Here is an 11,244-nt window from a genome sequence, read left to right on the forward strand (position 1 = left end):
CGCCCCCTATCGCTGGCTCGGCGTCCCCCCGGGTCCTAGCGCCCGCCCGCCGCCGGTGCCGGCCCCGCGTCCCCCGCCCCCGGCTCCCCCCCCGGGCCGTCCCCCGAGCCCTGCCCGGTCCCGGCCCCGCCCTCCTGCAGCCGCGCGGCCCCTTTAAGGCCTCGCCACGTCCGAGATGGCGGCGGCCGGGAGGGGCTGAGCCCGGCGGCGGCGGCGCCCACCGGTGGCGGCTTCAGCACCACCGGGAGCTTCGGGGCCGCTCCCTCGGTTCCGCAGCGTCCCCGCCATGAGGCCCGGCCCCCGCGCGCACCCGGCCCAGGCCCAGGCCCCGGGGGCGGCCCCGTGAAGGCCCCGGTGCTGCCCGGTGAAGGCCCCGCCCGGCGAAGGGAGGCTCCGGGACCGCCCCGGTGAGGACCCGGCGGGGGAGAGAGCTCCGGGGAGGCCGCCCGGTAACGGCCCGGGCTGGTGGAGGCCCCGGTGAGGGGAGGCTCCGGACCACTGAAGGCCCCGGGACCGGCCCGGTAAGGCCCGGCCCAGCGAAGGGAGGCTCCGGGGAGGCCACCGGGAACCGTCCCGGTGAGGCCCAGCCCGGCGCAGGGAGGCCGCCCGGTGAAGACCCCGGCCCGGTGAAGACCCCGGCGAAGACCCGGCGCAGGGAGGCTCCGGGGAGGCCTCCCGGTGAAGGCCCCGTTCCCGGTGCAGGCCCCGGAGCAGGCCCGGTCCCGTCCCCGCCATGCTGCGGCGGTTGCTGGAGCGGCCGTGCACGCTGGCCCTGCTGGTGGGCTGCCAGTTCGCCTTCGTCGCCTACTTCTCCCTCGGCGGCTTCCGCAACCTCACCTCGCTCTTCGGCCGCGCCGCCGGCCCCGTCTTCGACTACACGCGCACCCACGACGTCTACGCCAACTTCAGCCGCCTGCAGCCCCCCGCCGCCCGCCTCGACGCCGACCCCGCGCAGCCACCCCCCTACTGCCCCGAGCGCTCGCCGTTCCTCGGTGAGTGGCGGCCGGGTGGCCCTGACCCCCCCCCGGGGGGCTTCGGTGTGAGCTGGGGGGGATCTGTGAGTCCCCCCGCCACGGGGACTGGTTTTTGGGGTTGGTCCCCGCCCGGTCTCCATCGCCCCGTTTCCCCCGTGCAGTCGGCCCGCTGACGGTGAGCTTCAGCCGGGTGCCCACCCTGGAGCAGATCCGGGCCAAGAACCCGGCGGTGCAGCCGGGGGGCCGCTACCAGCCGGCCGCCTGCGAGGCTCGTGCCCGCACCGCCGTCATCGTCCCCTACCGCAACCGCGAGAGCCACCTGGGCTACCTGCTCTACTACCTGCACCCCTTCCTGCAGCGCCAGCAGCTGCAGTACGGCATCTACCTGGTGCACCAGGTGAGTACCGGGGGACGGGGGTGGCCGTGGGGTTCAGCCCGGGGGGGTCCGGCCTCTCCCAGCTGCTTTTTTTGGCTTTTTTTCCCCTTTTTTCCCACCCGAAAAACCCCGCAGGCGGGCAACGGCACCTTCAACCGCGCCAAGCTGCTGAACGTGGGGGTGAAGGAGGCGCTGAAGGACGAGGAGTGGGACTGCCTCTTCCTGCACGACGTCGACCTCATCCCCGAGAACGACTACAACCTCTACACCTGCGACCCCTGGAACCCCAAGCACGTCTCGGTCGCCATGAACAAGTTTGGGTACAAGTAAGTGGCGGGGGTGAGATGGAGGGGGGGGGGGGACACCCACGTGGCCGGCCCCGCCGCCGCCTGGCTCAGCCGTTGGGGTGTCCCCGCAGCCTGCCCTACTCGCAGTACTTCGGGGGGGTCTCTGCTCTCACCCCGGACCAGTACATGAAGATGAACGGCTTCCCCAACGAGTACTGGGGCTGGGGCGGCGAGGACGACGACATTGCCACCAGGTAGGATGACATTGCCACCAGGTAGGACGTGGCGCGGTGCTGTTCTCCCCCCCCCCCCCCCCGGGTCACTCCCTCGCTACCAGGAAAAGCGATGTTCCCGCGTCCCTGTGTCCCATTTCCTCATGGGGACAAAGCGTGGGGGTGGCTTTGCCAGCACGCTGGCGGGTGGCCAGGCAGGTGTGCCCGAGCATCCTGGTGACGTGGGGACTGCCGCAGGGTGCGCCTCGCCGGCATGAAGATCGTCCGGCCGCCCGTCTCCATCGGCCACTACAAGATGGTGAAGCACAAAGGCGACAAAGGCAACGAGGAGAACCCGCACAGGTGGGGAGCGGGCTCGGGACGGGCACGGGGCCACCCGTGGGTGCCGGTGGGCGTGCCGGGGGGGTGCCGCAGGGTGACGGCCCCGCTGTCCCCGCAGGTTCGACCTGCTGATCCGCACGCAGCGGATGTGGACGCAGGACGGGATGAACTCCCTCACCTACACGCTGCTGGCCAAGCACCTGCACCCCCTCTACACCAACCTGACCGTGGACATCGGCAGCGACCCCCGCGCCGGCCGAAGCCGCCAGGGCGCCGGGCGCGAGGGACAGAGGTACCGCAACAGCAACAGCCCCTTCCGGGAGGAGATGCTGCGCAAGCTGCCGGGGCTGGGGGACCTCAGGCTGGCCCTGTCCCCGCGGCTGCCCACCGCGGCCAACGGCACCCGGGGCACCGCTGGCTCTGCCGGGGGGGTCACCCAGCGCAGCCCCGAGGTGACCGGGGTTGGTGGCAGCCCGGCTGTGGCGGAGGGGACCCTTCCCACACACCACGGGTACAACCAGAGCTGGCTGCCGGGCCCCCGTTAGCCCCCGCCGTGAGGACTGTTGGCTGGGAACCGGCACCGTGATGGGGGCCCCCCCCCAGCCCTGGGCATGCACCGGCTGCCAGGGCCGGCTCGTGCTGTTGCCTTGCTGGAGAGACTGTGGGGAGCAGCGAGCACGGAGCAGCCCGGGGAGCTGCCGGCTGCAGGGCTGGTGCCTGGCGCAGGGGGGGGGGGAGCCCCTCAGAAAAGGGGACGGGGGAGAGCCGGGGGCTGTGGGGCCAGGCTCGGCCCCCTCTCCTCGGTGGCTTGCAGGTGCCTGGAGAGAGTTGCAGGCTCCGCTGCTGGTGTGCGGTTATTTATTCTATTTATGAGCTGCTCCCTGGGCCTTTATAAGGGGTTTTCCATTAAAAAAACAACACTTTGTCCTACTGCTGCTGCCTGCTGGGACGGGGAGAGCCGGGATGGACCCCCCCAGGGGGGAGCTCAGCCCCCCAGGAGCTGCCCCACGGCCGCTTTGGCGCTGGCGATGCAGTCGTTGACGGAGACCCCGGCGTAGGAGGCGCCCACGAGGCTGAGGGGCAGCCGCTGCTCCGCCAGGAACCGGCTGATGCGCTCTGCGGGACGGACAGACGGACGGACAGACGGCCGGTGGCAGCCTCTGTATGTCCCCCGTGTCCCCACGTCCCCCCGTGTCCCCCTCCCCAGCCTTACCCGTCCGCTGCCAGTGGCCCAGCGTGTACTGGGGGATGCAGGCCTGCAGAAGGAGCAGCCGGTGAGCCCCGGGACCCCCTGGGACCCCCCCCTGACGCCCCCCAGACCCCCCCCACCCTGTCACCCACCTGCTGCACCCTGACGATGCTGCGTGCCGGTGCCACCGCCAGCCCCAGCTGCTCCCGCGCCGCCGCCTGCGCCCGCTGCAGCAGCGTGGCCGGGGCCGCGGCCGCCGGGTCCCCGAAAGCTCGCGTGAACCAGGCGCCCCCCAGCATCACCTGCGGCAGAAACAGGGGTCCCGTGAGCCCCCCCCCTCGGTATTTCCCCCTCCCCTTTATTCCCCTGGGCCCTTCACCCACCGTCAGCCGCACCGAAGCCGGCCCCGTGCCGTCGTGCTGCGGGAAGGCCACCGAGTCGTAGACGATGCCCAGGAGGGAGTCATCCTCGGAGGAAGGCACCAGGTGCCCGAAACCCTTTAGGGAGGAGGAGAGGGGTGAGCAGGGGGGTGGGGGGCACCCCTGGGTGCTGGGGAGGGGGTCCTGGGTGCGGGGCTCTCACCGTGACGGGCAGCGTGACGCCCTCGTACTGCAGGTTCACCACGGCCACGGCCACCGTGGGGATGCGCCGCAGCTCCTGCGCCAGCGGCTCGGCCTCGGCCGGCAGCGCCTCCGCCAGGGCTGGAAGCAGAGTTTGGGGAGGGTTTGGGGCGATTCAGGGGGATTTTGGGGTGTTTGGGGAGCCCCAGCACCCACCTGCGGCTGGGAGGGCGCTGATGACGTGGTCGGCTGTCACGGTGCCGTCTGCCAGGGTGAGCTGGGGGGAGAGGGAATGGGGGGTGCTGGGAGGGGGTCTCGGGGTCCTGGCACCCCCAAATGACCCCCTTCAAAGCCATGGGGTGAGCCTGGGGGTTCCCCCGGGGGTCTTGGGGGTTTCCCCAGGGGTCCCAGCCACCTTAACTGGAGGTGAAACGTCCTGGAGGCCCCAAACCTTGGGGAAGGAGCCCAGGGGTCCTGGCCCCCACCCCAACTACAGGGAGGGGACCCCCCGAAATTATGGGACAGGACCAGGGGGATCCCAGCACCCCCAAACTACAGGGCATGAACCCAGGGCTCCCAGCACCTCCCTGAGCCAGCACCCTGACCCTTGTGCCACCCCGGGAGGGGACAGGAACCAAATTTTTTGGGAAGAGGACCCCCCCCCCGAGGGCAGCGCGGGTCCCTACCTGCCAGCGGCCGTCGTGGCGGCGCCGCAGGCTGCGCAGGGGCGCGTGGCAGCGCAGCTCGACGCCGCGGGGGCGCAGGAAGGCGGCCAGCGCCTCGGGCAGGGTCTCCATCCCGCGCCGCAGCGACCACTGGCTCCAGCGCTCGGCGCGCGCCCGCCGGCTCAGCCCCGACTCGGCCCCGCGCTCCTGCCCTGCGGGGACACAGCAACTCCGGCACCGTGCCACCGGGGTCACCCTCCCGTGTCCCTTCCCATGTCCTAGTGGTGTCCCTTCACCAGGGGTGTCCCCTCATGCCGTAGTGGCAGCTCCACGGTGTCCCTACGTGCCATAGTGGTGCCATAGTGGTGGCATTAGGGTGTCCAGGCACCACACCGGCAGCCTTGGATGTCCCCTTGGTGTCCCCATGTGCATGTCCCCCTAGTGGCAGCACTGGGGTGTCCCCACGTGCCATGCTGGTGGCACCAGGGTGTCCCCATGTGCCATAACGGCAGCACCAGGGTGTCCAGGCACCGCGCTGACATCCTGGGGTGTCCCTCCTGTGTCCCCTCATGCCATAGTGGCAGCACCAGGGTGTCCCCACGTGCCATAGTGGTGGCACCAGGGTGTCCAGGCACCACGCTGGCATCCTGGGGTGTCCCTTTGGTGTCCCCACATGCCATAACAGCGGCACCAGGGTGTCCAGGCACCACACCGTCAGCCTGGGCTGTCCCCCCGGTGTCCCCACATGCCCCGGGGGCAGCATTCGTTGTCCCCTCGGTGTCCCCACCCCTCCTCTCACCCGCTCCCAGCGCCAGCCCCAGCAGCACGGAGCGCCGGCGCCGCTCGGCGTGGAAGAGCGCGGGGAAGCAGGAGCGGACGCTGAGCTGCCGGCAGTCCCCGGCGAACACCCCCCGGCACAGGCTGTCCACCGCGATGTCGGCCACCTGGGGGGGGGGTGACAAAGGCAGGAGGGGGTGAGGCAGCCCCTGCAGCCCCCTGATAAGCCCCCCCCTTGGTGTTATCACCCCCCGCAGGCACCCACCTCCCGGCCGAAGCGGCGGCGGGCGAAGGCGTGCACGCTCTCATCGGGATCCTTCCCCGCTGGGGCCAGCAGATCCCGCAGCCCGCTCCACAGCAGCGCCCGCGAGAAGGGGGGCACCGGCCGAAACAGCCCCCTGGGGACGTGGGGAGGGGGGTGTCAGGGGATGGGAGCCCCCGGGGGTGGCGGTGGGAGGGGTTTTGGGGGGGTGGCACCTACCCCAAACCCGAGGGCAGCTTGTGCAGGGCGCCGGCGGAGTAGAGGAAGCGGTGCCTGGAGGCCGGGTGGTCCCCGGGGACGGGCAGGACCTCGCTCTCCAGGCCCAGCTCTGAGACCTGTGGGGACGCGGGGAGGATGGGGATGGGGACAGGACCCCCCCCCCCCCGGGACCCCCCCAGATACCAGCACCAAGCTGGAGACCCTGCAGAACCCAACCAGGGACCCCCAAGATCCCGGCACCCACCCGGGACCCCCCTCCAGCTCCATTCAGCCGTCCCCAGGGTCCCTCAGCACCCCCCCAGGGACCCCCCAAGACCCCGACACCCCCCCCCAGGACCTCCCCAAGACCCCAATACTTTCCCAGCCCCCCCCTGCAAGACCCTGGCACCCCTTTAGGGACCCCCCAAGACCCTGACACCCCCCAGGGATCCCCCCAGGACCCTGGCACCCCCCAGCAACCCCCCAATACCCCCTTAGGGACCCCTCCCCAGCCCCCTGCACCCACCCTAGCCCCCCTGGGACCCCCAGACCCCCACCCCAGGGCCCCCCCCGACCCCCCCCCATTACCATGTGCAGGGTGTCGGTGCCCACCGCCCCCCCGGGCCGGACTCCCCTGGGCCCGTGCTCGAAGACGGCCCCGTCCTCGGTGCGGGTGCTCTGCAGCCACCCCCCGAGGCGGCCGCTGGCCTCCAGCAGCACCACCTGGGGGGGGGGAACCGCGGTCATGGCCACCGGGGGGGATCGGGAGGGATCGGGGGGGCACCGGGAGGGGTCGGGGGGGGACCGGGAGGGAACCAGGGGGCACCAGGAGGCACCAGGGGGGTCCGGGGGGGCACCGGGAGGGGTCGGGGGGGGACCGGGAGGGAACCGGAGGAGAACCGGGGGGCACCAGGAGGCACCGGGGAGGACCGGGGGGTACCGTAGGGGACCGGGAGGAACCGGGGAGGACCGTGGGGGACCGGGGGGCACCGGGAGGGAACCGGGGAAGGGGCTCAGAGCCCCCCCGGTCCCTCCCCGCTCACCTTTGGCGGCCGGGGGGCTCGGGCCAGGTGGTAGCAGGCGGCCAGGCCGCTGATGCCGCCCCCCAGCACGGCCACGGTGCGCGGCATTGGGGGCGCTGCCGAAACTGCGGGGGGGGGGGGGCTCGGGGGTGCCCGGCCCGGCCGCGCCCCGCTCCCGGTTCCCCTCCGGACGCCGAAGCCGCGAGCACCGCTCAGGGCTGGGGGGGGCCCGCCCCTCCTCGGTGATTGGTGGAGAGGGAGGGGGCGGGGTTAACGCGAGCCAATAGCGCGGCGTTGTCTCATTGATGGACGCGGCGCGGGCCCAGCAGGCCCCGCCCTTAGGGTGGCTCCGCCCCCGTGGTGGCTCCACCCCCTGATTGGCCCCGCCCTTGCACTAGATGCCCCGCCCCTCCCGCAACAAGCCACGCCCCCTCCCTATAAGACACGTATAGAATAAGCCCCGCCCCCTGTTGCATAACCACGCCCCACGTTTCTAGCCCTGCCCACTTGCCCAAAGCCCCACCCCCAGATCCATAGCCACGCCTGTTGCCTATAGCCACACCCCCCTTTCTAAACCACGCCCCACTGCTCCATAGCTCCTCCCCCTGTTCTATAGCCCCATCCCTTGGTTTCTGGCCCCGCCCCCTGCCCCATAGCCCCGCCCTTCCCTTTTAGCCCCGCCCCCTCTCTCTGCCCCCCCAGCCGGGGCTCCCCCCCCCAAATACCCCCAAAACTCCTCATTTTTGGTCTTTTTTTAATAAATTTATTCACAAAAGCCCCTGGTGGGGCCGCCGGGGCTCTGTACAGCTGCCCGCCCGCGGCCCCCCCCCCCCCCCCCGTTAACCGGGGACCGGGACTTGGAGGGGGGGGAGGGGGGGTCCCGGGAGGGTGGGAGGAGGAAGAGGGGGTCCCGGGGGGGGTCCCCGGGGGGGGGGCAGCTCAGGGCCTCCTGCCGGGGGGGTCGTGGAGCTCGTAGAAGAGGACGTAGCCCTCGCTGGACGGCACCTGGTTCTCGCTGATGGGCGACACGCTGCGGCCGCAGCCTCAGCACGGAGCCACGGGGGGGGGTGAAAGGGTCGAGGGGGGGGGGGTCAAGGTTTTGGGGGGGGTCAATTTTTGGGGTGGGGGCACCTACCGGGAGTCGTTGTAGAGCCGCCAGCCCGAGGGGTCGCGGCAGAAGGCGGTGTAGTGGCCGTAGTGCACGCTGCCCGAGTGGTTGCAGAGCGCGTAGAGGCTGTACACGGGGCTGCCTGCGTGGGGGGGGGGGGGGCACAGCTCAGCGCTGAGACCCCCCCCTTGAATCCCTGCCCCCCCCAGGACCCCCCCCGGCCCCCCCTTACCTACCTGCCTTCTCGCTGGCGAACTCACGTAGGTTGAGCTGGTGCAGGGGGAAGTCGACGAAGACGGAGCACTTCTTGATGGAGTAGCGCGTGGTGGAGAAGCGGTTGAGGTCTGGGGCGGGGGGGGGGGGTGCCCGGGGGTTAAGGGACATCACCCGGACGAGGCAGGGACCCCCCCCCGAGACCCTCCCCCAAAATAAAACCAGCCCGATCCTGAAGGATACGCAGCACCAGGACGCGGGGGAAGCGCTGGATGGTGAGCTTCTTGGTGCTGCGCGTGCGCTGCCGGCACTTGTCGCACACGGGCGCGTTCTCCGAGTCCAGCTCCTCCTCCTTGGTGAAGAGGCTGAAGCAGTCGTGCAGCGAAACCTTCCCGCCCGCGAAGCTCTTCTGCGAATGGGGGGGGGGCTCGAATTAACCGGGGGGGGGGCTCCAATTAACCACGGGGGGATCAATTAAGCAAGGCGGATCCTGTCCTACCTTGGGGATGGGCAGCGAGAGGTCGCAGAAGACCTCGAAGGTGGTGGAGCGGTAGCCGCACGCCTGGCACTTCAGGCAGCTCTTCAGCTGCCCCACGAAGAGGTCTGGGGGGAGCCAGGGGGGGGTCAGCACGGCCCCAAAAACCTGGGGACCCCCCCTCACCACGAGGGGCTGCCCCGCGGCGGCCGCGCTCACCCACGATCTTGCTGTCCTCCCTCTCCAGGTAGCGCTTCCACATCAGGTTGGCGCGCTCGTCGTCGCTGCGGGGGGCCGGGGGGGAGACAGTGAGGGCCCGTGTCCCCCCCCCCCCCGTGTCCCCCCCCCCTCCCCCAGTGTCCCCCCCAACCTCAGCGTGTCGCTGTCCTCGGGCGCGGGGGGGCGGCGGGTGTCCGCCAGGATGCTGGGCGTCCTGCGGGCCTTGCGGTTGATCTCGGCGTGGAGCCGGTCCATGAAGAACTTGAGAAACTCCTGCGCGTCCTGCTGGCTGCAGCGCGCGGCCCTCAGCACCCATGGGTGCCCCCGGCCCCACCGGATCCCACGGGCAGACTCAGACCCCCTCGGAGGGGCAACAAGGTGGGGGGGGTTCGACCCCCGCCTCACTGCTTCAGCGCCCTGGGGACCTCCAGCACCCAAGTGGGGGATGGGGCTGAGCACCCAAGGGTGCCCCCAGCACCCAAGTGTGGGGATCAGGGTGAGCACAGCACCCATAAGGACGGTGCTGAGCACCCACAGCCCCCAACCACAAAGTGTGAGCACCCAGGGGTGCCCCCAGCACCCAACTACGGGGATCAGGGTGAGCACAGCACCCGTAAGTACGGCGCTGAGCACCCCCAGCCCCCACCCACAAGCGGCGAGCACCCAAGGGTGCCCCCCAGCACCCAACCACACAAGATAAGGAACAAACACCCCCGAGTTCCCCCCAAAACACCCACCCACGGACACGAGGCCGAGCCCCCGGTGTTCCCCCGCAGCCCCAACCAGCACCCAAGCGCGGGCACGAGGGCGAGCACCCATGGGTGCTGCTGACCTGTATCCGGTGAAGGAGGGGACGTATTTCTGAAACACGGCCTTGAAGCGCCCGGGGTTGACGGCCTCGGTGGGCTCGGGGTGCCAGAGCGCCGCGATGACATCGGCGAAGGCTGCGGGGGGGGGGAACGGGGGGCATCAGGGGGGTTTCTATCAAGGAGATCAGCACCCATGGGTGCTGGGGGGGGGTGGCACCCACCCTCGGTGAGCTCCTGGGGGGCGCGGGGCCCGGCGGGCTGCTCCTGCAGGTAGTCCTTGCGCAGGCAGTAGTCGCGCAGCGGCTTGGTGCTGCTCAGGCACTGCAGCACCGCGTTCATGAAGCACTGCGGGACGGAGGGACGTGGGGACGTGGGGAGGGGGATTTGGGGACAGGGACACGGCGATGGGGACACGGGGACAGCGGGACGTGGGGACACTGGGGACACTGGGGACACTGGGACACGGGGAGGGGGGTGTGGGGGCAGCGGGGACAAGGCAAGGGTTGAGGACAGGGACATGGGGACATGGGATGTGGGGACAAAGGCTGGGGACAGGGACGTGGGGACACGGGATGTGGGGACATTGGGGACAAGGACTTGGGGAGAGGGATTTGGGGACACCAGGGCCAAGGATTGGGGGCGGGGACACGGGGATGGGGATTTGGGGACACTGGGGGCAAAGACAGGGAACAAAGACATGGGGACGTCGGGAGGAGGATTTGGGGACACGGACTGAGGACAGGGGGATGTGGGGACATGGGGAGGGGGATTTGGGGACAACGGGGACAAGGAGTGGGACAGGGACACGGGGCCACCGGACACAGGGCCACCGCGTGCTGCTGACCCCTTGTGCCGGGATGGGGACGGGGAACAGGCAAGGTAGGGGTGGCAGGACACGGGGACAGGGGGACAGGGGGACAAGGGGACACGGGGACACAGGGCCCCCCCCCCACCCCCCCGCTTACCGTGTTGCCCAAATTCCGGAGCCCGACGTGGCCGGAGCCCAGCAGCAGCGCGTGGGGCGTCTGGGGGGACACCAGGACAGAGCCATCAGCCCCCCCCCCACGCCACCACCCCCCCCCTCGCCCCCCCCATTTCCCCCCCACTCCCCCCTTTTGCCCCCCACACCCCCCCCTTTTACCTCTCTGCGCCCCAGCAGCAGCCCCAGGGCCCCCCCCGGCCCCCGGAGGTGAGGATGGGGCAGGAGGCCGGGGGGCAGCGGGGGGGGGCCGCGGGGGGGGCAGCTCCAGCAGCGTGGCACCCCACAGCCCCGCCATGGCACAGCGGGGACGGGACCGTGCCCCCCCCATCGACCCCCCCCCCCTCTTTGTTAATCTGCCCCCCCCCACGCTCGTTAGCTTGATCCGATTTGCCCCCGGGGCTATTTTGGGCTCATCTTAGAGGGGGGGGGATTAATTAGAGGTGGGGGTGGAGCTCGGGGGGGCAGCCCTGGGTGGTGGCACCGTGTTGGGGGGGGGCACAGATTTGGGGACAGCAATTTGGGGACAAGCCCCCCCCCCATCCCACTGCCACCACCCTTGAGTTTCACCACTCTG

General features: G+C 71.0%; 3 protein-coding genes across 5 annotated transcripts; 1 reads left to right on the forward strand and 2 right to left on the reverse strand.

Annotated features, from left to right (window-relative positions):
• Positions 1-125: 125 nt before the first annotated feature.
• B4GALT3 (beta-1,4-galactosyltransferase 3) lies at positions 126-3,116 on the forward strand. Its single transcript, XM_084307078.1, has 6 exons — positions 126-992; positions 1,136-1,371; positions 1,486-1,676; positions 1,769-1,891; positions 2,108-2,212; positions 2,310-3,116. The coding sequence occupies exons 1-6, from the start codon at positions 734-736 to the stop codon at positions 2,734-2,736; spliced, it is 1,341 nt and encodes a 446-aa protein (XP_084163204.1). The 5' UTR covers positions 126-733; the 3' UTR covers positions 2,737-3,116.
• Positions 3,033-7,043, reverse strand: PPOX (protoporphyrinogen oxidase). 3 transcript variants are annotated; one of them, XM_084307076.1, is made up of 12 exons: positions 6,886-7,043; positions 6,431-6,565; positions 5,864-5,979; positions 5,648-5,780; positions 5,405-5,549; positions 4,627-4,817; positions 4,157-4,217; positions 3,963-4,081; positions 3,764-3,877; positions 3,533-3,682; positions 3,405-3,447; positions 3,033-3,307 (listed from the first exon to the last, which is right to left on the reverse strand). In XM_084307076.1, exons 1-12 carry the CDS (start codon positions 6,970-6,972, stop codon positions 3,177-3,179), a joined length of 1,425 nt encoding a protein of 474 aa, XP_084163202.1. In that variant the 5' UTR covers positions 6,973-7,043; the 3' UTR covers positions 3,033-3,176. The 3 variants fall into 3 exon arrangements, with proteins under 3 accessions (XP_084163202.1, XP_084163201.1, XP_084163203.1); XM_084307075.1 differs by lacking the exon at positions 3,405-3,447; XM_084307077.1 differs by lacking the exons at positions 3,405-3,447; positions 6,431-6,565.
• Positions 7,044-7,684: 641 nt separating this feature from the next.
• Positions 7,685-10,763, reverse strand: USP21 (ubiquitin specific peptidase 21). The gene is made up of 10 exons (XM_084307083.1): positions 10,654-10,763; positions 9,910-10,033; positions 9,712-9,823; positions 9,031-9,168; positions 8,880-8,944; positions 8,685-8,788; positions 8,429-8,594; positions 8,209-8,316; positions 8,000-8,114; positions 7,685-7,894 (listed from the first exon to the last, which is right to left on the reverse strand). The coding sequence occupies exons 2-10, from the start codon at positions 10,025-10,027 to the stop codon at positions 7,804-7,806; spliced, it is 1,017 nt and encodes a 338-aa protein (XP_084163209.1). The 5' UTR covers positions 10,028-10,033; positions 10,654-10,763; the 3' UTR covers positions 7,685-7,803.
• Positions 10,764-11,244: the final 481 nt, after the last annotated feature.

Source organism: Netta rufina, assembly GCF_964035555.1.
Source record: "Netta rufina genome assembly, contig: SCAFFOLD_156, whole genome shotgun sequence".
In the NCBI taxonomy this organism is placed as follows: domain Eukaryota; kingdom Metazoa; phylum Chordata; class Aves; order Anseriformes; family Anatidae; genus Netta; species Netta rufina.

What these genes read in the sequence shown, in the direction of transcription:
- B4GALT3 (XM_084307078.1), top strand. Translation starts at nt 734, where the DNA reads ATGCTGCGGCGGTTGCTGGAGCGGCCGTGCACGCTGGCCCTGCTGGTG. An exon ending in GCATCTACCTGGTGCACCAG is followed by an intron (nt 1,372 to 1,485) that starts GTGAGTACCGGG and finishes AAAACCCCGCAG; the next exon opens with GCGGGCAACGGCACCTTCAA. An exon ending in ATGAACAAGTTTGGGTACAA is followed by an intron (nt 1,677 to 1,768) that starts GTAAGTGGCGGG and finishes GTGTCCCCGCAG; the next exon opens with CCTGCCCTACTCGCAGTACT.
- PPOX (XM_084307075.1), bottom strand. Translation starts at nt 6,972, where the DNA reads ATGCCGCGCACCGTGGCCGTGCTGGGGGGCGGCATCAGCGGCCTGGCC. An exon ending in GCACCGACACCCTGCACATG is followed by an intron (nt 5,980 to 6,430) that starts GTAATGGGGGGG and finishes GCGTCCCCACAG; the next exon opens with GTCTCAGAGCTGGGCCTGGA. An exon ending in AAGCTGCCCTCGGGTTTGGG is followed by an intron (nt 5,781 to 5,863) that starts GTAGGTGCCACC and finishes CCACGTCCCCAG; the next exon opens with GGGGCTGTTTCGGCCGGTGC.
- USP21 (XM_084307083.1), bottom strand. Translation starts at nt 10,027, where the DNA reads ATGAACGCGGTGCTGCAGTGCCTGAGCAGCACCAAGCCGCTGCGCGAC. An exon ending in CCCTCCTTCACCGGATACAG is followed by an intron (nt 9,169 to 9,711) that starts GTCAGCAGCACC and finishes CGCGCGCTGCAG; the next exon opens with CCAGCAGGACGCGCAGGAGT. An exon ending in CCCCCGCGTCCTGGTGCTGC is followed by an intron (nt 8,317 to 8,428) that starts GTATCCTTCAGG and finishes CCCCCGCCCCAG; the next exon opens with ACCTCAACCGCTTCTCCACC.